At 44.3% G+C, this 26,354-nt stretch overlaps 1 protein-coding gene across 1 annotated transcript; it reads left to right on the forward strand.

The window, feature by feature from the left end:
- Nucleotides 1-434: 434 nt before the first annotated feature.
- Nucleotides 435-4,357, forward strand: LOC119307648. Its single transcript, XM_037583717.1, has 6 exons — nucleotides 435-713; nucleotides 1,149-1,354; nucleotides 2,227-2,494; nucleotides 3,232-3,339; nucleotides 3,515-3,765; nucleotides 3,864-4,357. The coding sequence occupies exons 1-6, from the start codon at nucleotides 507-509 to the stop codon at nucleotides 3,952-3,954; spliced, it is 1,131 nt and encodes a 376-aa protein (XP_037439614.1). The 5' UTR covers nucleotides 435-506; the 3' UTR covers nucleotides 3,955-4,357.
- Nucleotides 4,358-26,354: the final 21,997 nt, after the last annotated feature.

The raw sequence follows: 26,354 nt of genomic DNA on the forward strand, positions 1-26,354 counted from the left end.
TTCGTCAATCTTAAGATGATGCATTGGCTCAGTTTTTCGGAGGTAGTCATAAGATAGGGTATGCGTGTGTTTAAGAAATGGGTGTATGAGAGTATGTTTAAGCGAGACGCATTGTGTATCTTTTTTTTTTATGTTTTCCCCGTGAGGTTGGACTGCACATTACAGTGTACAACTCCGAGTTTGTGATGACTTTTGGAGCCTACACATTACAGTGTGCCGCGGCACACGGTAACTGGGCCTGTTCTGCTGGCGCAGATGTGGTAGTGCTCACTCAGTACGTGACGCGAGGGTGAACGTGACGCGACGGTCCACGCGAGGCCATACGTGGGAAGGCCGGAGCGTGTCCACGCGTTACGTCCCGCCGGGCCCGCATGGCAGTGGCACCCGAGCTGGCGCTTATCCTGGGTCCAGCTAGGCGCCCGCTCGAACCACCACCCACCAACCAAGCACCAGACCTCGCCAGATAATCAGAGAGGAGTCTCGCCGCTGGCGACGGCCGCCCGCACATGCCGATCTCCGCCGGCATCCGCGCGCCGCCGCAAGGGGCGTCGGTGTACGTCCCTGGGAGCCGGATCCTCCGCGTCCCCGTTCCTCAACTGGCGGCGGGCGGCGTCCGGCGCAGGAGGCTCGGGGTCGTGGTGGCGGCGGCCTCCTCCGCGGCGTCACCCGACGAGCTCCACGCGCGCGGGAGGCATCTCCACGGTTTCCCCGAGGTGAGCGCGAGCGCGATGCCGATACCGATGCTCCTCCGTGGAGCGGGTGTCTGTCTGTCTGTCTGTCCGTGCTAGCGAAAGGAAACTCTGCCCCTTTGGTGGGGCAATATATGCAAATTATTATATACTCATAATCATGTGTGCAACTCCGCAACACAAATTTTTAAAAAATACGATCGTGCAGACAGAAGCTGAAATCATAAGCAGCATAGAATAGGTTACCTGTAGGTTGAGGTGTCTCGAGACAGGTGTGATGAAGTTATTTACCTCCCACTGACAAAGAATTAGATTCTTGTGAGCTTCCAGCCTTCCGCTGGAAAAAGTTACTCCTATCCTATCGAATCGATGTACTAGAATAGGATTGGCATCTTGTAATCCTATCGAGTCGATGTACTGATGCTGTTCATTACCATGACGCGCTTGTATTGTTTGCAGAAATCTTTACTTTGGAACTTGATAAAAGATGTAGAACCTTTGGATCTAAGTGTAGTCCAGAGAGATGTTCCTCCTGAAACTGTGGATGCAATGAAGAGGACTGTTTCGGGCATGTTGGGTCTGCTTCCGTCTGATCAGTTCCGTGTTGTCGTGGAGGCCCTTTGGGATCCCTTCTTCAAGTTGGTGATATCTTCAATAAAGACAGGGTATGCTTTTCTCCTGAATCATACCATTCATATAGACTATAGTTCAAGTTGGTGATATCTTCAATAAAAACAGGGTATGCTTTTCTCCTGAATCGTACCGTTCGTATAGACTATAGTTGAATTTGATTGTCTCTGGTCAAAAGAAGACACATTTTGGCATGGTCCTTTTGCAATTGTGTGCATATAAAAGTAGCAAATGACTTGATGTGGAATCTAGGTCAACCCGTTATGTGAGGTGGACTGGAAAAGTACGCCATTGGTCGTAGGCTGGTAGCCTGCTGTAGCATGCTCTTATTATCTCTGTGTAGGAAATCGAAATTCAACGTCACTACTCACTGTAAAAAGGGCAGTTATCAGAACAGTTTGCTGCAGTTTGAGTCGCACATGTCAAAAACATGTTTTAAGAGTGTGAACTATAAAATCCTATTCATGTTGCATAGTTTCTTTGAGTGTCCGATTTTAATGCTGGTAGAATTGCTGTCTTGTGTACTTAGACGTTTGTCACATAGAATGTGCAAATCCTACTTGATTTTTTCCATGCCCTTCCATTTGTTATTGAATGACTACATTTGTTTCATAATTTGAGAAGCAGCAGATCAAAACATGCTAGCTAAACTTAATCATTCAGACTTCAGTCTGAAACACTGACCTTGATCAACTTATTTTCATGTGGTAATGGTTGTTAGTAAGAAAACGATCGAAAACTTTGCTTTATTCACTTTTCTAAAACAAGACAGGAAATTTGAACAAGCTCCTGCCCCTTGGTACTTTTTGCTTTCTTATAGGCGCACTTGGCTTGCACTGCCTACTCACAAACATGATAAACATGCCAGGTATAATTATCACCTAAAGTTGCTTTGTCTGTATTTCAGGTACACTCTGTCTAATGCTGAATACAGGCTTTCCCTTGAAAGAATCCTAGAGTTGTCTGATGATGAAACTGAGTGCAAGGAAAGAGATAGCACTGAATATAGTCAAGGATCTATTTTGAGATTATCAGAAGACGATGAAGCGGCTAATGAATCAGAAAAGAGGGATGGCAATTTATTATCGGAAAATATGGGTGGATTAGATAGCTTAAACGCTCAAGCAAAAGAACATATTCTCCAATTGCAGTCTCGCTTGGATTCTATGGAAAGGGTAACATCTATTTCATACTTAATTTGGCAATATAAGATGATTGTTACTCCAACTGTTTCACTACCTCTCTCGGTATCTCCTACCTCGGGTTACTCCATTTTAAAATGTCTGTGTATTGAGGAAATCAATAGTGTGGTTATTGTGTTGACTCCGTTCTATACCCCTGTAAATTAACGTTGAGAATGGTTATATAAATAAATTTATTTAGTAGAGATATGCATTATGGTCATTTCTTATTTACTTTTCTCAGGATTAGTGCGAAGGACAGACCTGGTGCAGTGGTGAAGTACTCCCCACTTGTGCCATGAGGTCTTGTGTTCGACGCGGCCTCTCTGCATTGCGCTGTGCAGGGGTAAGGCTTGCCTCGTATAATCCTTCCCCAGACCCCACCTGGTGTGGGAACTTGTAGCACTGGGTCTGTCTTTTTCTCAGGATTAGTGGGCTGTAAGCATAGTAGGCCGAGGAAAGATATAGTAAAACAGAGTTCTCAGTTTTAGATGTTTATTCTGTTTTTATGAGCAGTCCTATGTATTAGCTATCAAAGCCATGGTGCATTTTTTGCACAGTTACCTTTTTGTATCAAGAATTCACAAGAAGGCTAGTTTCTGTGATGCCTGAGGTCATCTTACTTTCTTCAGCGAGAAATTAGTCCCATTTCTGTTCTTTCTAATCTTCTTGCCTTAAGTTCCCACTCATCGGATTTTATTGGGATGCTTATTCTATTTTCAATCCTGCAGGAGCTACATGAGCTCAAGAAGAAAAATTCTTCCTTGCAAATGCAACAGTTTGCTGGAGAAGAAAAAAATGAGTTACTGGACTACTTGAGATCATTATCACCTGACACGGTTTGTTCTATCTCCTACTTCTTCATCGAGCAGTAATATGTTTCCTCTTGTTTCTGCATGTAGTCTATCCAGTGCTTCTTATTGTCCTTCAGTTGAACAACTCAGCAGATAAGCTTCTCAGGTTCGCTGGGTACCTGTTTTGTGTCTGATTTGAGCCACTAACTATTTTTTACAGGTTATCGAACTCTCGGAACCTTCCTGCCCTGGTGTGCAGGAAGCTATTCATTCCGTGGTACATGGTCTTCTAGCAACTCTCTCCCCCAAAATGCATGCAAAGCCCCCTCCACCATCAGAGAACATGGCTGGTGGAACCCTGAATTACGGGAATGGGGATGATGACCGTGCTGAACTCGTGGAGGATGTATCGCTCCCATTTCAGCCCCTCATATCTATTCCACGGGATCATCTTGCGCGTCTATTATTCTGGTAATAATACAAATGGATTTATAGCCCTCTTTTCCTAGGTTGCCTATTGGTGCGTTGGAGGTGAACTCTGATCACCCGTTTCTGCGATGGCTGTTCAGGTGTATGCTGCTGGGCCACTACATCCGAGGCCTCGAGCGCCGGTTAGAGCTTTCGCAGCTCCTGGAAATGTCAAGTGACACAAGGTTGTGATTCCCAATTTCCCATGGTGACAATAGCCATGCTTAGGCATCATGAAGCTTTGCCAGTGGGTTGTCATCACCCAAAACAGAAACGTTCCCTATCATCTGTGACCACAGGAAAGAGAAGGTCCGCGGACCAGGGTATCTGGTCTCCTATTCGCTGTCGCCACAAAAGCTCGAAATGGCTGAGTTGCCTGCGGAGTAGCGGGTAGTACCTGCGAAGTTACCAGGTGGTTGTTTCTTTTCGCTTCCTCGTGGATCGTGCTGTGCATATGTTCTGGTAGTGTAGTAATCAACCTTTGCGACTCTTTTGTCATCTGTAAAGTCTGGTTATCTATATGTATAATTCTGTGATTGTATCATAGTTGAAACGCATTGATCTAACTATCTAAGGCCCTTCTTATTTGTGTCAACTCGAAGGGTGTTTCTGCTGTACCGAGCCAACGCGCATTTTCAGACTCTGGTCTGGAAATGAGATGTTTTGGTAGCCTGGAGGGGTTATGGCTTATGGGCAACCATTCTTTGTGGAAGTGGTTCTTCTGGCCTGCTGTAACATTATAAGATTAGTTTTTGTTTTCGTTTTCCAGGATCAGAGACCATCCTTTAGTACCAAGCTTGAGCGTGGATGAAGGCTTAAGGGCATCTTTGATTTGTATGGTTTCCTTCATCGTATAAATGGAAAGAGAAAACACAATAATATTGTAGTAGGATTTTACATGCAAAACAAAGGATTGTGAGCAATTTGAATTTTACGGAATTGGTTGTTTGATTTGCAGGAACATGAAAAATATATAAATTCTTGTGAAATCAAAAGGTTAACTCCTGAGAAGGTAAGATTATGCCCCTTCGTTCCTTTATATAAGATGTATTTATTTTTAAAAAAATAAATAAAATGTAAGGTGTATTTCTTCTAATTCCTCATAATTCTCTTATTAGCCCTTCAGAAAAAAGAAACATCTCTCTTCTGATTGTCTAGATCTCTCGTTGTAGCAAAAGAAGGAAGTATCTCTCCGTCGATTGCATGTACTTTCTTGAACTAACTGATTTACTTGCCACTAATCAATAAATTTGTCAAGGATAATTTTGTCCTAACATGTCTATAATTATGTGCCTTGGTCACCGTGCTGAAAATAATACACCTTGCGTAAAAAACAGAGGGGTATTGTTATTATGCAAAACGTTTGCCTTGTCCTTTGTGCTGATGAATGCAAAAAAATGCTGATGAATGCAAAAAAATTGTTTGGGTGGATTGTAAAATTTCTTTGTTTTTTTCCTTGAAACTCAAATCAAAGGCAAAATTCGTAGGACGTGTATAGTCAGTGCGCAGCCGCTTGGAATGGTTAGCGAGCGGTCGGCTAATTTAGGAAATTTCTTCCCCCTTCTAATTAGGAAAACCTTCTCACCTAATCCCTTTTCTCACGACGTATTAAATGCTAGCACAGCCATCTCCTTTGGTGCATGCTTTTTGTTCTCTCATGCATTTAATTTGTGATTTTAAAAATTTAGAAGGCATAACGTTCAATCCGCGTGTCGAAATTACGATCTGTTTTCACCGTTGGAATCTTTACGACGTGCTCTTCGAAACTAGATCTCGAATGGGTATATTTTGATGAATTTTTGTGTGTGCAATTTAATCCCTTTTTGATGCAACTGTATAGTCGTCAATGTACTATCTGACAGTGGATGTGCAACTTTCCCCTACTTATGAATGTGCATTTTTCACTGATGCAAAAGCAGGTGTGAACATATTTAATTCGGTTTTCATTTTTCTAAAAAAAGCATAACTTTTGAACAGAATAAAAAAATTAAGACCCCTTTTCACCGTAGGAATTCCTATGACGTGCTCTTCAAAACTAAATTCCTCATGGGTATGCTTCAACGAACTGTTTTGTGTGCAATTTAGTCTTTATTTAGTGCAAATGCCTAATAGTTGATGTGCAACTATCTGACAGTCGATGTGCAAATTTTCCTCTACCCGTGGATGTGCAGTTTTCACTGATGCCACCTCCATCCAAACTACCATCTACCATTGAGACGTGCAACTTTGTCTATTGCCCTGTCCAACTGACTATTAGTTGTTGTGCAACTTTTCCTTGTCTACGGATGTGCAGTTTTGACTGTTGATGTCTCAGCCAACTGCCTAACAGTGGATGTGCAACTTCAGATGCTACCCCTACAAACTGCCTAGCACTGGATGTGCAACTTTGGATGTGAAAGAACATGCGGTGCCCCTATGTTTGGTTTTAGTAATTGATGACAATCTCTATGGACTAATGGTTGTCTTGAGTTATATGTGAAGGATTTGTCCATAGGCTTTTCTTGAAGTTCATGTGTTGGTTTCAAGGAATTTATGAGTTGACCAAGGTGCTATTAAGGAATTATCCAAACATTGGTCATGCAAGTGTTGAGCTTATTGCAAGCATGTCTTGAAGAACAAGATTGTGTGATCATTCATGTTTACCTTCAAGACATCAGCCAAAGGAAGAGAGTTGGAAAGATTCAAGGTTGATCAAGACTAAGTCAAAGAATGAATCAAGTTGATCAACACACAAAGCATAGAAGATGTACCGAGAGGGATCAAGCGATCCCATGGTATGGTAAGCATGGTCAATTACGCTTTGTGTACTAACCCATGGTCTTCGTGAGAGTTCTTTGTGGGGTTAGGTTGCGGTGTGCAAGTTCAAGTAGGATCATCACGAAGAGATCATATGCTTGAAGCTTGCCGTCCTTTGTGGCGACAATGGACTTGTGAAGATGTGCAGAAGAGTGGCTCACCCATAGTGGAGTATGGGGGAGCAATCTACTAGTCTTCATCGAGCCAACGCAATCAAGAAAGGTGGTCCAACTTGAGGGAGATCGTCATCATCTAGCTCAAGTGGACCATGTGCAAGGCAAAGGTTTGCCCTTGATAGGTTTTCTATTTTACCGGTCTCATGGTAGTTGTGGGAGACCGGGTTATAGGATCGTTTGCCGTACTATCAAGGGGGGCTCTCGATGAGTTGCTTGATCGTATCGTTCGTAGAGAGCTCAAACCATTGCATCCTTGCATCATCTTTATTGGTTCTTGTTTGGTTCTTCTCCTTGTGAGATTTGGAGCTTTTGGTCATGTTCATGACAAGCTCGAATTCATCGAAAACAGAGTTCACATGCATCTTCTATGATGTTTTCGATGTTGGAGGTTATGCCGGTTCTTCTCTGTTGGAGGTGTCACTCCTTTGTTTGCTAAGCATACTTCTATGATGTTTTCGATGTTCATGCCAAACTTTGGAAAGTCGCTGTTTTGATGCTACTCGTTGTCTTGTTTCAAACAAGCTTGAGTTTGCTCAATTCGGAGCTCATATGAAGAAGTTATGGCAGTTCTGGTTTTCCTTGGAGTATTCTTTGTTTTCGTGGTTGAGGCATAAGGTTGGCCCCAGCGATAGTACCACGTCCACAGCGGTAGTACCGCCGAAGCTCCCCAGCGGTAGTACCGCTCTCAGAGCGGTAGTATCGCTCCAAGCGGTAGTACCGCTCTCCGAACGGTAGTACCACTTGGGATTTTCGGCCGTAGTACCGCTGTGTGTCTGGGCTACTTTCGCCTCGATTCTCGAACGAAGTTTTTCGTGTTGGGTTTTGCGGCACTAAGGGAGGTAGTAGGAGCGGTAGTACCGCCCTAAGCGGTAGTACCGCTCTTCCCTAGCGGTAGTACCGCCCTGGCAGCGCGGCAGTACCGCTGGGTTGAGCGGTAGTACCGCCCGGAGCGGTAGCACCGCCCTTCCCTAGCGGTAGTACCGCTCTGTGCGGGGATGTACAGTGCGGTAACGGTTGGATTTTCCCCCTCCTATAAAAGGGGGTCTTCTTCCCCAATGAACCTTATCCTCTGAGCTCGTGTTCTTCCCCCATTGTTGACCTTCTCCGAGCTTGCTATTTCTCAATCCCTCCATGGATTCTTGCTAGTTTTTGGGAGAAAAGAGAGAGGAGATCTAGATCCACATTTCCACCAATCACTTTCTCCTCTACGTGAGGGGAACCCCTTGGATCTAGTTCTTGGAGTTCTTGCTGTTCTCCTTCTTGTTCTTCCTCTCATTTTCCTCCCTAACATTAGTTGCTTTGGTGGGATTTGAGAGAGAAGGACTTGGGCACTCTGTGTGCCCTTGCCATTGCATTTGTGCATCGGTTTGAGTTCTCCACGGTGATACGTGGAAGTTACAAGTTGAGAAGCTTATTACTCTTGGGTGCTTGGTGCCCTTGAGCTTGTTCCTCTTGGGTGCTTGGGCGCCCTAGTCGGTTGGTGGTGTTCGGAGCTCAATCATTGTGGTGTAAAGCTCCGGGCAAGCGTCGGGGTCTCCAATTAGGTTGTGGAGATCGCCCCGAGCAATTTGACGGGTTCCGGTGATCGCCCCCAAGGGTTGCCAAAGTGTACGGGTTCGGTGACCGCCCCCAAGTGTTGCCATTTGTACGGGTTCGGTGACCGCCCTCAAGGGTCCCTTAGTGGAATCACGGCATCTTGCATTGTGTGAGGGCGTGAGGAGATTACGGTGGCCCTAGTGGCTTCTTGGGGAGCACTGTGCCTCCACATCGCTCCAAACGGAGATTAGCATCCGCAAGGGTGTGAACTTCGGGATACATCATCGTCTCCACGTGTCTCGGTTATCTCTTACCCGAGCCCTTTACTTATGCACTTTACTTTGTGATAGACATATTTTTCTTTATCATATATCTTGCTATCACATAGTTGCTTATATTGCTTAGCATAAGTTGTTGGTGCACATAGGTGAGCCTAGTTGTTTTAAGGTTTTGTGCTTGACAAATTAACCGCTAGGTTTATTCCGCATTTGTTCAAGCCTAAACCATAATTATTTTAAAACGCCTATTCACCCCCCCTCTAGGCGACATCCATGATCTTTCATGATGCTACCCCGACCAACTGCCCAATAGCCGACGTGCAACTTTCTCCTGTACCTCATGGGTGTGTAGTTTTCACTGCTTGCACCCTGTCCCAACCACCGGCTGTTTGTGAGATGTCCAACTTTAGGGCCCCACCTATAGGCAACTTTTCTCTTCCCTCATGGATGTGTAATTTTTTACCATCCAACAATCCATGTTGGTGAGATGTGCAACTTCTCCTATTGTCTCGGCCAACTGTCTTGCAAACTATGTGCAACTTTGTCTGTTCCCCTGCCAAGTGAATCTACATATCCACAAGTAACTAGGAAAGGGGGAAAAGTTGCACCTCGACTACTAGGTAGTTGGCTGGAACAACAGACTAAGTTGCACATATCGTTGGTAGGGTAGGTGAGGCAGGGTGTGCTGATAGTGAATAATACACATCCAAGAGTATGAAGAAGGGTTGTGCATCAATTACTAGTTAGTTGGCTGAGACAGTAGACTAGTTGCACATCTAAAAAGTTGGTTGTCATGGTTGCTAAGTGGCAACCACATAGGAAATTGGATCATGCAGCTCTAAAATTGGTTTTGTAAAAATTTGCACCATGCAATACTAAAGTTGCATCATATAGTAATAGAGTTGCACCATATGACATCAAAGTTGGCATCAAAAAAAGTTTGTCGTAACATTCCCATGCGGGATCTAGTTTCAAAAATCTCGTCACGGAGATTCCAACGGTGAAAACTGATCAAAATTCTGATGCGCGATTTGAAAGATATGACTTTTTGAAAATTCAAAAACCCGAAATAAATGCAAATGGTCCTGTTTTTGCTAAACCAAAGTGACTAGTACAAACGCACTTAATGCCAACGACCACATGCACTAGGAGACAAAAAAATACATTCATGTGAGCGTATGTGGCCGGCCGCTCGAGTCGTATAACTGACGCGCGCGCACGATTGTGTATTTATGAAATTCCTATATATTTCCTACGTCTTAAAGGCCTGTTTGTAACATGGGATAGAAAAACACGGGGAAAAAATGTAGGAATAGCAAATGGATGTCATGTCCATACAAGAATTTAATACACCATAATTGTTCCGATGCTCCATAGGAATTTTGCATGATTTTTTTCCAAGCGAGATAGAAGATGAGAGAAAAAAAATACATAGCATTGGATTTCTCAAAAGGAAGCGAAAACATGAGATTTAAGCAAATGTTTAGAATCCTCCAAAACGCAGAGGAAAGGAAGGATTCCTATAGGAATTTTGAAAGCAATTCTACAATCCATATGGTGATTTCTTGTGTGAAAAATCCTATGTTCCATATGGAACATAGGACTTTGAATCATATGGAAGAATAGTGGTTCTCTCCCGCCCCCGTCCCCTACCCACTCTCCTCCTAGATCCATTTTCTTTGGACCCACCCCTCTCTCTCCGGCGGTCAGTATGGTGAGGACCCCTCGCACGTGCTTTACTGCTTTAGTAGTACTAGATGACTTGTTGCACTCTTGGAGTAAATCCCAACTAGAGCCAAGAAACGAAGCAACTTATGAACAACATATCTTGCGAATAATCCGCAAAGAGGCAAAAAACAAATGCAACCGAGAACTTAGGCGAGCAATTTGAAGGATGTTTTTTGTGAATTGATTGTAAGTGATTATGTTTATGTTGCGTTTGTATTTGACTTGTTTTTACCAAGTCAAGTACCCTCAGTAGGGTGGCGAACGTGGACGGAAGTACCAGAAGGGAGTTCGCACAGGGTACCCCCGGGTTCGGGGTCTCATGGTGAGGCAACACCCTATGTTGTGCTTTGTTTTGTATTGTTTGATGAGTGTTATTTTTACACTCCTCTAAACTAAGTTTAAACCAAAATATTTCATCAAAACTGAGATATTCGCTCCGATATTTCTAGTAATGACTAATGAATGCAAATGATTCTAAATATCCAAGCTTTATTTTTTCCCATAGGAAATGAGCTATTTATGGACGAAATTAAGCCAATACATGTGAAAGAACATGCGGTGCCCCCATGTTTGGTTTTGGTAATTGATGACAATCTCTATGGACTAATGGTTGTCTTGAGTTATATTTGAAGGATTTGTCCATAGGATTTTCTTGAAGTCCATGTGTTGGTTTCAAGGAGTTTATGAGATGACCAAGGTGCTATTAAGGAATTGTCCAAAGATTGGTCATGCGAGTGTTGAGCTTATTGCAAGCATGTCTTGAAGAAGAAGGTTGTGTGATCATTCATGTTTACCTTCAATACATCATCCAAATGAAGAGAGTTGCAAAGATTTAAGGTTGATCAAGACTAAGTCAATAGTGAATCAAGTTGATCAACTCACAAAGCGTAGAAGATGTACCGAGAGGGATCAAGTGATCCCATGGTATGGTAAGCATTGTCCATTGCACTTTGTGTACTAACCCATGGTCTATGTGAGAGTTCTATGTGGGGTTAGGTACGTATCCATGGGCTTGCATCAAGAGAAAGATATCATACAACCCATGGAAAGGATGACATCAAGTGGTGATCGTCATCAAGATTGCCGTGTGCAAGTTCAAGTGGAGCATCACGAAGAGATCAAGTGCTTGAATCTTGCCATCCATTGTGGTGTCAATGGACTTGTGAAGATGAGCCGAAGAGTGGCTCACCCATAGTGGACTATGAGGGAGCAATCATCTAGTCTTCATCAAGCCAACGCAATCAAGAAAGGTGGTCCATCTTGAGGGAGTCAAGATCGTCATCATCTAGCTCAAGTGGACCATGTGCAAGGCAAAGGTTTGCCCTCGATAGGTTTTCTATTTTACTGGTCTCGTGGTGGTAGTAGGGAGACCAGGTTATATGATCGTTTGCCGTGCTATCAAGGGGGGCTCTCAAGTTGGTAGCTTGATCGTATCATTAGTAGAGAGCTCAAACCCTTGCATCCTTGCATCTTGTTTCTTGGTTCTTGTTTGGTTCTCTTTGTGAGTCTTAGAGCTTATGGTCATCTTGATGACAAGCTTGAGTTCATCGAAAACGGAGTTCACATGCGTCTTCTATGATGTTTTCGGTGTTGGAGATTTTACCGGTCTTTTCCGAGGAAGGGTTCTCACCATTTTCCTTTGGGCCTTTTCTCATTTGCTTCTTATTGATATTTCTTTCAAGATTGTGTTAGCCCTTGTCACTAGCTTTCCAACAAACTTGGTTTCGTTGAATTCGAAGTTCGTTTGCAACAGTTGTGGTTGTTTTGGTAAAGGCTGCAGCGGTACTACCGCGACTGGAGCGGAGATAATTTTTTACTACCGCTCCAGAGCAGTACTACCGCGGCTCCTAAGCGGTAGTACCGCTCCGGACCAAAATCTCGTGTTTTGCTCAGCGGAAGTAGGCACAGAAGTATTTTTTAGTACCGCTCGCAAGCAGTAGTACCGCTACCATTTGCGGTAGTACCGTGAGGTCGAGCGGTAGTACCGTGAGGACGAGCGGTACTACCGCTGCGAAGGTTCTTTTGGCCTTTTTGCCTCCTCGCTATTGTGTTTCGAAGGGGTACTACCGCCCTAGCGGTAGTACCGCTCTGTGCGGGCTGTGAGCATAACGGTTGGATTCAGGAGCTCCTATAAAAGGGGGTCTTCTTCCCCATTCAACCTTATCCTTTGAGCTTGTGTTCTTCCCCCATTGTTGACCTTCTTCGAGCCTTCTAACTCTCAATCCCTCCATGGATTCTTGTTAGTTTTTGAGGGAAAATAGAGAGGAGATCTAGATCCACGTTTCCACCAATCACTTTCTCCTCTAAGTGAGGGGAACCCCTTGGATCTAGGTCTTGGAGTTCTTCGTGTTCTTCTTTCGTTCTTCCTCTCATTTTCCTCCCTAGCATTAGTTGCTTTGGTGGGATTTGGGAGAGAAGGACTTGGGCACTCCGTGTGCCCTTGCCATTGCATTTGGTGCATCGGTTTGAGTTCTCCACGGTGATACGTGGAAGTGAAGTTTGAGAAGCTTATTACTCTTGGGTGTTTGGGCACCCTAGAGCTTGTTCCTCTTGGGTGCCTTGGTGCCCTAGACGGTTGGTGGTGTTCGGAGCTCAATCATTGTGGTGTAAAGCTCCGGGCAAGCGTCGGGGTCTCCAATTAGGTTGTGGAGATCGCCCCGAGCAATTTGACGGGTACCGGTGACCGCCCCCAAGGGTTGCCAAAAGTGTACGGGTTCGGTGACCGCCCCCAAGGGTCGCCATTTGTATGGGTTCGGTGACCGCCCTCAAGGGTCCCTTAGTGGAATCACGGCATCTTGCATTGTGCAAGGCCATGAGGAGATTACGGTGGCCCTAGTGGTTTCTTGGGGAGCATTGTGCCTCCACACCGCTCCAAACGGAGATTAGCATCCGCAAGTGTGTGAACTTCGGGATACATTGTCATCTCTGCGTGCCTCGGTTATCTCTTACCCGAGCCCCTTTACTTATGCACTTTACTTTGTGATAGCCATATTGTTCTTTGTCATATATCTTGCTATCACATAGTTGCTTATATTGCTTAGCATAAGTTGTTGGTGCACATAGGTGAGCCTAGTTGTTGTAGGTTTTGTGCTTGACAAATTAACCGCTAGGTTTATTCCGCATTTGTTCAAGCCTAAACCGTAATTATATTAAAGCGCCTATTCACCCCCCCTCTAGGCGACATCCTCGATCTTTCAATTGGTATCAAAGCCTCGTCTCTCTTTATTAGGCTTTACCGCCTAGAGAGTAAAGATGTCAACTAGGGGATTAGGATTCTCTGACACTCTTAGTTTCGATGGCACAAATTTTGATGTTTGGGTAATTCGCATGCTTAATCTCTTTAGGGTCATGGACCCAAATTTAGAGCGAATTGTAGATATGGGTTTTTCTCCTCCAAAGGATCCCCAAAGATTATCTTTAGAGGATGAGAAAAACTCTTATCTCAATGCTCAAGCTTCTAATGTGCTTTTCGATGCTTTGAGCAATGTAGTTATATTTCAACTCATGCCGTTCCGAGATGCTCATGAGTTGTGGACGAAGGTTCAAGATAAATATGGTGTGTCCAAGATTTGTGGGGATGATTGTTCTCCCTCCACCTCCGGTCGTATAGTCTTCTCAACTTCTTCTACTTCACCTACATGGGGTTTTCCACAAGGTAATGACATGGTGAGTAGTGTTGGTCATTGCAATGATGATAGTATGCTTATTATGGATGATCCTTCAGCACTATATTATTGCAATGCTCCTTCTTTGGGCTTTAACACTTCGAGCACTCCAAATGTTTCACATGCTTGTGTTAATAGTCCTTGCATATCATGTAGAAATTGCTTGACTAAATCTCATGATGATATGCTTGCTATGTCTTGTTGCCATGATAAAAATGCATCTATTTCCTCGAATTGTTGGGCTAACAATGTAGTGGAAACCGAACACTCCATGGAACAAGATGTGGTGTTTAATGGTGCCTCAAGGGATCCTACATCATCATCTATTGCTTTTTGCCTTATGGCTAAGGCGTCAAAGGTATCTCCTACTTTGTACCCCAATATGTCTCTTGATGATGATGTTGATGCTAATGATGATGAGGATAATGATGAAGAGAATGATAATGTTGCCTCCTTAAAAACTAAGGGGGAAATGATTTTTAAAGCTCTTCATAAAAATAAAATTGCTCGTTCCAACTTCATGGAAATAATGTCCATTGCCATTGATGGAAAGAAATACATTGAGGAGTTGGAATCTCATCTAGAGGAGCATGAGGCCACCATTGATAAAATGGAAGGTCATGGGCGTGATTACGCTAATGAGATTGCGGACCTCTCTCAAGCTCTTGAACTTGAACAAACCACCAAGGAATCTCTTGAGGAGACTTTTGCTCTAGAATTGTCTAAAGTGAAGGAATCTACTGATAGAGCTCTTAAGGTGGCCAATGTTTTTGAAACTAAAAATGCTAAGCTTGAAGTTGCTCATGCTAGACTCCTTGCGGATTTTGAGCACCTCGAAAATGGCTCAAGGGTCATCAAGGGTGAGCTCATCAAACTCACCGAGTATCATGCTCAACTTGAAGCTTCTTATTGAAAAGAGCTTGCCAAGTTGCCTTCTCCTCTTGTTGTTAATGATGATGCTTGTTCTACTAATTCTATTACTTGTGAAGCATCCATTTTGAAGGAGAATGTTGAGCTACGGGCTCAACTTGAGGTGCTATCTTGCAATTATGGGAAATTGGAAGAAAGTCATGAAAAGCTCTCAAGCTCTCATGATGATCTTCTAGTATCCCATAGTGTGCTAAAGATAGCTCATGAGGCCATGATTGCTAAGGTAACATCTAGTGAGCCTCATGTGGATACTAGCACTACTTCTAGTCAAAATAGTATATGGCCATGTGCTAGTCCTTGTAATTCATCTACTCACAATGTTGGTACATCTTGTGATGAATTGCTTTCCTTGCCTTGTTGCTCTAACGATGAAGCTTATACTTCCTCTAGTACTTGTGTTGAGACTAACCATGTAGAGGAAATCAAAGAGCTCAAGGCCCAAGTCACTTCTTTGAAGAAAGACTTGGAGAAGTGTCATGAAGGGAAGGCCACACTCAACAATATCTTGAGTGTGCAAAAATCCCCCAATGAAAAAGGTGGACTTGGATTCAACTCCAACAAGAAGAAGAAGTCCAAGTTGAACAAGAAGAAGGGCCAAGAACAAGTCAAGAATTCGGCCAAGATTGTTTGCTTCAAGTGCAAAGTCGAAGGGCATCATGTTAGATCTTGTCCATTGAAGAAGAAGGCCATTAGTGTCAAGCAACAAGGGAAGAGGGCACAAGTTCAATCTCATGCTCAACATCAAGTTGAAGAAAGGCCTCTTCCCAAGAAGACTCAAGTTAATGCTTCTCAAATTGAGAAATCAAGTGAGAAGAAAGTGAAGAGTAGACGTTGCTACTTATGTCGTGAGAAAGGTCACGTCGCTTCTTCATGCACTAGTGGTAACTTATCCAACCCAATTATTATTGATGATATCTATTCTCTTGGTAAGGATAAGGTTGGCAATGTGTTTGCCAAGTTTGTTGGTACTCAAAGTGGTGTCAAGCAAAGAACCATTTGGGTAGCCAAACCTATTGTGACTAACCTCTTAGGACCCAACTTGGTTGGGGACCAACAAGCTCAAACTTGATCAATAGGTGTTGTTGGAGGGCATTGGAGACTTGGCTACATTATGAAGAATTAAGGGGACTTCATCATTCTCTTTGTCTCAAGCCAAGTCAATTGGATTATCAAGTTTCTATATTATATCCAATGTGCCTCCTTGCGGTAACTTGTACTTAAATTGTTTACCTTGAAAGTTACTTGCCCCCTTGCATGTTTTGGTTTTGTTCCTTGCATGTGTTTGTATATGTTGCGCTTCCAACTTGCTTATCTTGAGCAATCAAGTATGTGTGTGTTGGTTTGCACATCATGTACGTGTGCGTCGTGCGTTGAGCCTTTTTGGTTCCTGTTTGTATCCTAGTTGGCTCGTGTGAGAGCTCAATGGAACATCCCATTTTGGGGGAGTGATGTGCTTTGTGCACCTCACAATCCTATAAATGTGTGTACATGAGGAATACCATCTAGTATTGATATTACAAGATTATCTAGTTGCTAGGTGGTATATCTCTCATGAGAAATTCAAATTCTAAAAATTCCATTGATTATCTCGTGTTGGATCCTATTATTGCCTCTTGTTTATTTCTTATTGGTATCACATTATGGGGGAGTAATATGCTAAGTGCATAATACAAGCCTAGAAAATGTGTACATTTGAGATATTGTCACCTAGAATTGATACTGTAAATTATCTTGTTCCTAGGTGGCATGTTAGCTCTACAAGTTGCAATTTGCTTTTTGTTTGGAGTGAAGATGATGTCGGATATCCTTGCTATCTACCACCGGGAATTATTTCCAAATACTTCTTGTCTTTTGACAATTGGTAATCACTTATGTGTGGTAGAGTTTAATTGATCATCTTTACATTGGCTTTTGTTTATTTGCCTTTTTCTCTTGCCAAGGTTTGTGTCAACTCCCGTTGTCTTCCCTACCACTTGTGGATCTTGTTTATTTCTTGTTCTTGTCTAGTGTTTTCTAGATATAGTGAAAGTGGTGATCCCACCTTGTGCATTTTGTATTCAAATGCAAATCCTATATAATGCACAACTCGTGGGGGAGCTATCCTATTTTCTTTAGAACACTCTTCTTGTGATCCTTATCAAGTGTGTTTTGGTGGAAGGCAAGCCATTTCTTTTTGGTACTTTGTGCCATCATGAAACTTTGTTGAGAGCCTGGTTTGTTTGGAACCATCCTCTCTTTGAGAGTTTGACATCTTTAGTTTAGTTTGTATCAATGGATATCTCATTCCTCGATGTATCTTTAATGATATCTTCCAAGTGATGATTTCTCCATTTGGTATCATTTTCACTTGGCATTTCTTTCTTTTTGGTTTCGGGTTTTGAAAGTCTTGAGCATGCATGTTTACTTCATGTATTTCATTTGGAATGCTTTCTTTCTTTGACTCAATATATAGGGGAAATTCCACCTAGTCTCAATTTGGATGAGATGTGCATGAAATTCATTTTCATATCTATATGCACATATTTATGTGGAGTTTGTCCTATGTATTGGTGTTTCTAACTATTTGATCCTGATGAGTTTGGGTACCGTTTAGTTTGTGTTGTTCTTCTAGGAACATTTGGAGATGCATTGGATGCTTGGCTCACTCACAAGGAAGGTGTTGTCACCATGTCCATATTGGAGTCAAGCTAGGATGATCAATGAACCACTATCTACCTTCAATTGGTATCTACTACATCCTTCCAATGATATCTCGGTAACAAGTATCTATTCATGCTTTCTCCTCTTGCATTCAACCTTGTGTAGGTTGCATCTTGGCATGATTTTCATTTCATATCTTGTGATACTTGTTTCCTTTCTCAAAGCATCCCAACGATGATCTCTTGTTGCTAGTTGTGATGCCTTTGATGGATGTGTGTTTGGACTTCATTTATATACAATAAGACCATATCTAGCCAAGTGCTATGCTTTCAAGCAAATATCTTATTGGTATATTTATGACTTCCTTGTGGATATCTTGTTCCTTCGTGTTGTAACTATTTCGGGTGTACATCCTTCTTTGTAGATATATAAATCATCATGATTTCGTCTACATAGAACCTTATACACTTGATAGAAATTACATCTCTAGTTGATATCTTTTCTTTCACGTCCACCTTGTCTTTCTTATGTTATTTCTTTGGTGGCTCTGTGAAAGCTTTTGCCTTGAGTGCGTGTCCTCTATCATTGCATCTTGTTGCACTCTTGTGTGGTGAAGATTATTTTCCTCTTGCTTACCTTTACGAGGTTTTTGCCATCTTAATTGGTATCCCTCGTCTTGATGAGCCTCCCCTCGTCTATCTTCACCATGGGTTGTCACAAGCATAGGTTCTCTTTTGCTTATGGAGTAGTAAGCTTGTGAACCCATTTGCCAGTTGTGTGTGGGAATGATAGGCCTTGCACCGTGTGCCTCATTCTTTCAAGACTATGTTGATGCTTAATGCTCATCCTAATTTTAGTCTTCTCAAGTGCTTCACCATGACTCACACACATCATTTTGGTTGAGCCTATTCTTAAGTTGCCTCTCTTACATGTTGCTCAACCATGTGCTTGTTGCAAGCGCTAGGCTTTGTTTCCTATAGGCTCACTTGCACTGGATGTAAGTTTCTATTGATTTTGGGGGAGCTATGATCCTGTTTTGTGCACTTTGTATTCAAATACAAAAATTCTTATGTGTGCACAAATCATGGGGAGCTTCTCCAGTTTCTTTAGAACACTCCTTCGCTCATATCATTTATTCATTCATGTGGCATGTAGGATCATTGGTCTAGTTGGCTCAATTGATATTCATTGATTGCTTGCTTCAATTGGTATCTTTTGATTGCTTGATTGCTTGTTTCTCTCTTTCTTATGTCTTTGTGGCATATCTTTCTTTTGTGCACTTTGGGCCTAAATATAGTTTGTTTTCCTCCTAGTATTTACCGTCAAACTTGTGTATTGCATTCCACTCTCTTGTTGAGAAATACACAATTTAGGAGGACCACAATTTATATTGGCCTTCTTAGATTTTCGCCCATTTTGGCAATCGATGCCAATCGGGGAGAAGTTTCAGAGAGTTTTGTGGAGAAGTTTAGAGAGTTATCTCTTCTTGCTTTGGTTTTGTTCCTTAGCATTTGCATCTCATTCGCATGCACTATTGGTTGTTGCATTGCATGGTGATGCATAATTCCTTATATAAACTCTCTTGAAAGTGATTGTCATCAATTACCAAAATGGGGGAGATTGAAAGAACATGCGGTGCCCCCATGTTTGGTTTTGGTAATTGATGACAATCTCTATGGAGTAATGGTTGTCTTGAGTTATATTTGAAGGATTTGTCCATAGGATTTTCTTGAAGTCCATGTGTTGGTTTCAAGGAGTTTATGAGTTGACCAAGGTGCTATTAAGGAATTATCCAAAGATTGATCATGCGAGTGTTGAGCTTATTGCAAGCATGTCTTGAAGAAGAAGGTTGTGTGATCATTCATGTTTACCTTCAATACATCATCCAAATGAAGAGAGTTGCAAAGATTTAAGGTTGATCAAGACTAAGTCAATAGTGAATCAAGTTGATCAACTCACAAAGCGTAGAAGATGTACCGAGAGGGATCAAGTGATCCCATGGTATGGTAAGCACTGTCCATTGCACTTTGTGTACTGGCCCATGGTCTATGTGAGAGTTCTATGTGGGGTTAGGTACGTATCCATGGGCTTGCATCAAGAGGAAGATATCATACAACCCATGGAAAGGATGACATCAAGTGGTGATCGTCATCAAGATTGCCGTGTGCAAGTTCAAGTGGAGCATCACGAAGAGATCAAGTGCTTGAATCTTGCCATCCATTGTGGTGTCAATGGACTTGTGAAGATGAGCCGAAGAGTGGCTCACCCATAGTGGACTATGGGGGAGCAATCATCTAGTCTTCATCGAGCCAACGCAATCAAGAAAGGTGGTCCATCTTGAGGGAGTGAAGATCGTCATCATCTAGATCAAGTGGACCATGTGCAAGGCAAAGGTTTGCCCTTGATAGGTTTTCTATTTTACCGGTCTCGTGGTGGTAGTAGGGAGACCGGGTTATATGATCGTTTGCCGTACTATCAAGGGGGGCTCTCAAGTTGGTAGCTTGATTGTATCATTAGTAGAGAGCTCAAACCCTTGCATCCTTGCATCTTGTTTCTTGGTTCTTGTTTGGTTCTCTTTGTGAGTCTTAGAGCTTATGGTCATCTTGATGACAAGCTTGAGTTCATCGAAAACGGAGTTCACATGCGTCTTCTATGATGTTTTCGGTGTTGGAGGTTTTACCGGTCTTTTCCGAGGAAGGGTTCTCACCATTTTCCTTTGGGCCTTTTCTCGTTTGTTTCTTATTGGTATTTCTTTCAAGATTGTGTTAGCCCTTGTCGCTAGCTTTCCAACAAACTTGGTTTCGTTGAATTTGGAGTTCGTTTGCAAAAGTTGTGGTTGTCTTGGTAAAGGCTGCAGCGGTACTACCGCGACTGGAGCGGATGTAATTTTTTACTACCGCTCCAGAGCAGTACTACCGCGGCTCCTAAGCGGTAGTACCGCTCCAGACCAAAATCTCGTGTTTTGCTCAGCGGAAGTAGGCACAGAAGTATTTTTTAGTACCGCTCGCAAGCAGTAGTACCGCTACCATTTGCGGTAGTACCGTGAGGTCGAGCGGTAGTACCGTGAGGACGAGTGGTACTACCGCTGCGAAGGTTCTTTTGGCCTTTTTGCCTCCTCGCTATTGTGTTTCAAAGGGGTAGTACCGCTCTGTGCGGGCTGTGAGCATAACGGTTGGATTCAGGAGCTCCTATAAAAGGGGGTCTTCTTCCCCATTCAACCTTATCCTTTGAGCTCGTGTTCTTCCCCCATTGTTGACCTTCTTCGAGCCTTCTAACTCTCAATCCCTCCATGGATTCTTGTTAGTTTTTGAGGGAAAATAGAGAGGAGATCTAGATCCACGTTTCCACCAATCACTTTCTCCTCTAAGTGAGGGGAACCCCTTGGATCTAGGTCTTGGAGTTCTTCGTGTTCTTCTTTCGTTCGTCCTCTCATTTTCCTCCCTAGCATTAGTTGCTTTGGTGGGATTTGGGAGAGAAGGACTTGGGCACTCCGTGTGCCCTTGCCATTGCATTTGGTGCATCGGTTTGAGTTCTCCACGGTGATACGTGGAAGTGAAGTTTGAGAAGCTTATTACTCTTGGGTGTTTGGGCACCCTAGAGCTTGTTCCTCTTGGGTGCCTTGGTGCCCTAGACGGTTGGTGGTGTTCGGAGCTCAATCATTGTGGTGTAAAGCTCTCGGCAAGCGTCGGGGTCTCCAATTAGGTTGTGGAGATCGCCCCGAGCAATTTGACGGGTACCGGTGACCGCCCCCAGGGGTTGCCAAAGTGTACGGGTTCGGTGACCGCCCCCAAGGGTCGCCATTTGTACGGGTTCGGTGACCGCCCTCAAGGGTCCCTTTGTGGAATCACGGCATCTTGCATTGTGCGAGGGCGTGAGGAGATTACGGTGGCCCTAGTGGCTTCTTGGGGAGCATTGTGCCTCCACACCGCTCCAAACGGAGATTAGCATCCGCAAGGGTGTGAACTTCGGGATACATCGTCGTCTCCGCGTGCCTCGGTTATCTCTTACCCGAGCCCCTTTACTTATGCACTTTACTTTGTGATAGCCATATTGTTCTTTGTCATATATCTTGCTATCACATAGTTGCTTATCTTGCTTAGCATAAGTTGTTGGTGCACATAGGTGAGCCTAGTTGTTGTAGGTTTTGTGCTTGACAAATTAACCGCTAGGTTTATTCCGCATTTGTTCAAGCCTAAACCGTAATTATTTTAAAGTGCCTATTCACCCCCCCTCTAGGCGACATCCTCGATCTTTCAATTGGTATCAGAGCCTCGTCTCTCTTTATTAGGCTTTACCGCCTAGAGAGTAAAGATGTCGACTAGGGGATTAGGATTCTCTGACACTCTTAGTTTTGATGGCACAAATTTTGATGTTTGGGTAATTCGCATGCTTAATCTCTTTAGGGTCATGGACCCAAATTTGGAGCGAATTGTAGATATGGGTTTTTCTCCTCCAAAGGATCCCCAAAGATTATCTTTAGAGGATGAGAAAAACTGTTATCTCAATGCTCAAGCTTCTAATGTGCTTTTCGATGCTTTGAGCAATGTAGTTATATTTCAACTCATGCCGTTTCGAGATGCTCATGAGTTGTGGACGAAGCTTCAAGATAAATATGGTGTGTCTAAGATTTGTGGGGATGATTGTTCTCCCTCCACCTCCGGTCGTATAGTCTTCTCAACTTCTTCTACTTCACCTACATGTGGTTTTCCACAAGGTAATGACATGGTGAGTAGTGTTGGTCATTGCAATGATGATAGTATGCTTATTATGGATGATCCTTCAGCACTATATTATTGCAATGCTCCTTCTTTGGGCTTTAACACTCCGAGCACTCCAAATGTTTCACATGCTTGTGTTAATAGTCCTTGCATATCATGTAGAAATTGCTTGACTAAATCTCATGATGATATGCTTGCTATGTCTTGTTGCCATGATAAAAATGCATCTATTTCCTCGAATTGTTGTGCTAACAATGTAGTGGAAACCGAACACTCCATGGAACAAGATGTGGTGTTTAATGGTGCCTCAAGGGATCCTACATCATCATCTATTGCTTTTTGTCTTATGGCTAAGGCGTCAAAGGTATCTCCTACTTTGTACCCCAATATGTCTCTTGATGATGATGTTGATGCTAATGATGACGAGGATAATGATGAAGAGAATGATAATGTTGCCTCCTTAAAAACTAAGGGGGAAATGATTTTTAAAGCTCTTCATAAAAATAAAATTGCTCGTTCCAACTTCATGGAAATAATGTCCATTGCCATTGATGGCAAGAAATACATTGAGGAGTTGGAATCTCATCTAGAGGAGCATGAGGCCACCATTGATAAAATGGAAGGTCATGGGCGTGATTACGCTAATGAGATTGCGGACCTCTCTCAAGCTCTTGAACTTGAACAAACCACCAAGGAATCTCTTGAGGAGACTTTTGCTCTAGAATTGTCTAGAGTGAAGGAATCTACTGATAGAGCTCTTAAGGTGGCCAATGTTTTTGAAACTAAAAATGCTAAGCTTGAAGTTGCTCATGCTAGACTCCTTGAGGATTTTGAGCACCTTGAAAATGGCTCAAGGGTCATCAAGGGTGAGCTCATCAAGCTCACCGAGTCTCATGCTCAACTTGAAGCTTCTTATTTAAAAGAGCTTACCAAGTTGCCTTCTCCTCTTGTTGTTAATGATGATGCTTGTGCTACTAATTCTATTACTTGTGAAGCATCCATTTTGAAGGAGAATGTTGAGCTACGGGCTCAACTTGAGGTGCTATCTTGCAATTATGGGAAATTGGAAGAAAGTCATGAAAAGCTCTCAAGCTCTCATGATGATTGAGGGAGTCCCGGACTAGGGGGTGTCCGGATAGCCGAACTACCATCATCGGCCGGACTCCAAGACTATGAAGATACAAGATTGAAGACTTCGTCCCGTGTCCGGATGGGACTTTCCTTGGTGTGGAAGGCAAGCTTGGCGATACGGATATGTAGATCTCCTACCATTGTAACCGACTCTGTGTAACCCTAGCCCTCTCCGGTGTCTATATAAACCAGATGGCTTTAGTCCATAGGACGAACAACAATCATACCATAGGCTAGCTTCTAGGGTTTAGCCTCCTTGATCTCGTGTTAGATCTACTCTTGTAACCCACATCATCAATATTAATCAAGCAGGACGTAGGGTTTTACCTCCATCAAGAGGGCCCGAACCTGGGTAAAAACATCGTGTCCCTCGTCTCCTGTTACCATCCACCTAGACGCACAGTTCGGGACCCCCTACCCGAGATCCGCCGGTTTTGACACCGACATTGGTGCTTTCATTGAGATTTCCTCTGTGTCGTCACTGATAGGCTCGATGGCTTCTTCAATCATCATCAACGACGCAGTCCAGGGTGAGATCTTCCTCCCCGGAGAGACTTTCGTATTCGGCGGCTTTGCACTGCGGGCCAATTCGCTTGGCCATCTAGAGCAGATCGAAAGTTACGCCCCGGGCCGTCAGGTCAGATTTGGAAGTTTGGACTTCACGGATGACATCCGCGGGGACTTGATCTTCGACGGATTCGAGCCACAGCCGAGCGTGCCGCACTGTCACGTCGGGCATGATTTAGCTCTGCCGCCGGATAGTACCCTGGAGGCCGCACTCGAACCCGCTCCGATCTTTGACTCAGAGCCGGCCGCGCAGACCAAGGATGGATAGCTAGACACCACTTCGGGGGCTGCAACCTCTATGGCGATAGAGCCGAACACCAATCTTGTCCCCCATGAAGCTCGTGACTCCGAGGTGCCGGACTCCTTGCCGGACTTCAGACCTCCCGCGCCCCCTCTAATCGGATCCGATTGGGAGCCGATCATGGAGTTCACCGCAGCGGACATCTTTCAACACTCACCTTTTGGCGACATCTTGAGTTCGCTAAAGTACCTCTCGTTATCAGGAGAGGCCTGGCCGGACTGCGGCCAGGACGGTTGGGATGCGGACGATGAAGAAATTCAGAGCCCACCCACCACCCACTTGGTAGCCACTGTCGATGATCTAATCGACATGCTAGATTACGACTCTGAGGACATCGACGGTATGGACGACGATGCCGGAGACGACCAAGAACCAGCGCCCACCGGGCACTGGAAAGCCACCTCTTCATACGACATATACATGGTGGATATCCCAAAGGACGGGAACGGCGAAGGAATAGCGGGGGATGACCCCTCCAAGAAACAGCCCAAGCGCCGGTGTCAGTGGCGCCGCTCTAAATCCCGCCATAGCAAGAATGAGGATTCCGGCACCGGAGACAATAATACACCGGATAGCGCCGAAGACAACCCACTCCAGCAAGATCCAGCACAGGAGGAGGGGGACGCCAGCCCTCATGAGAGAGCGGCCGAAGAAGAGGTAGAGGACTATATGCCTCCCTCCGGAGACGAGGCAAGCCTCGACGACGACGAATTCGTCGTGCCTAAGGATTCCGTCGAACAGGAGCGTTTCAAACGCAGGCTTATGGCCACGGCAAACAGCCTCAAGAAAAAGCAGCAGCAGCTTAGAGCTGATCAAGATCTGCTAGCCGACAGATGGACCGAAGTCCTCGCGGCCGAAGAGCATGAACTCGAACGCCCCTCCAAAAGCTACCCCAAACGTAAGCTGCTCTCCCGATTAGAGGTGGAGGCATATGATCCCGCTTCACGAGGAGACAATACGGCTGATCGACCACCCCATGGTCGCGACAGAGAGGCCTCAAGGCCCTTCATTAGACCCATACCCCGGCATCGCTCGAAAAGCACAAGGCCACAGGGGAACACTCCGGACCTGTGAGACATATTGGAGGATAAGGCAAGACAATCAAGATCGATCTATGGATAACGTGGGGGCCCCACGACACGTGACGATCACCGTCACCCCAGACACAGTAAGTCCGGCCGGGCCGAACACAACAGACAAAGCTCTTTTGAGCTCCGTCGCGATATCGCCCAGTACAGAGGCGCCGCACACCCACTGTGCTTGACAGATGAGGTAATGGATCATCAAATCCCAGAAGGGTTTAAACCCGTCAATATTGAATCTTATGATGGCACAACAGACCCCGCGGTCTGGATCGAGGACTATCTCCTCCACTCCACATGGCCCGCGGAGACGATCTCCACGCCATCAAATATCTCCCACTCAAACTTAAAGGACCAGCCCGGCACTGGCTTAACAGCTTGCCAGCAAAGTCAATCTGGAGTTGGGAGGACCTGGAAGCCGCATTCCTCGATAACTTCCAAGGCACGTACGTGCGACCACCAGATGCAGATGACCTAAGCCACATAATTCAGCAGCCAGACGAATCGGCCAAACAATTCTAGACACGGTTCTTAACCAAGAAAAACCAAATCATCGACTGTCCGGACGCCGAGGCCCTCGCGGCCTTCAAGCATAACATCCGCGATGATTGGCTTGCCCGGCACCTAGGACAGGAAAAGCCGAAATCCATGGCAGCCCTTACATCACTCATGACCCGCTTCTGTACGGGTGAGGACAGCTGGCTAGCACGCAGCAACAACCTCAACAAAAATTCTGGCAGTCCGGATATCAAGGACCGTAGTGGCAGGTCGCGTCGCAACAAAAACAAACACCGCATTAACAGCGATAACAGTGAGGATATGGCAGTCAATGCCGGATTCATAGGCTCTAAACCCGGTCAACGGAAAAAGCCATTCAAAAGAACAACTCAGGGTCCGTCCAATTTGGACCGAATTCTCGACCGCTTGTGCCAGATACATGGCACCCCTGAAAAGCCAGCTAACCACACCAATAGGGACTGTTGGGTGTTCAAGCAGGCAGGCAAGTTAATTGCCGAAAACAGCGACAAGGGGCTACATAGTGAC

This window comes from Triticum dicoccoides, chromosome 5B, assembly GCF_002162155.2.
Source record: "Triticum dicoccoides isolate Atlit2015 ecotype Zavitan chromosome 5B, WEW_v2.0, whole genome shotgun sequence".
In the NCBI taxonomy this organism is placed as follows: domain Eukaryota; kingdom Viridiplantae; phylum Streptophyta; class Magnoliopsida; order Poales; family Poaceae; genus Triticum; species Triticum dicoccoides.

Bases quoted from the DNA above. Each gene is read 5' to 3' on its own strand.
- LOC119307648 (XM_037583717.1), top strand. From the start codon at position 507: ATGCCGATCTCCGCCGGCATCCGCGCGCCGCCGCAAGGGGCGTCGGTG. The intron at 1,355-2,226 runs GTATGCTTTTCT...TCTGTATTTCAG, and splicing joins ATATCTTCAATAAAGACAGG to GTACACTCTGTCTAATGCTG. The intron at 2,495-3,231 runs GTAACATCTATT...TCAATCCTGCAG, and splicing joins GCTTGGATTCTATGGAAAGG to GAGCTACATGAGCTCAAGAA.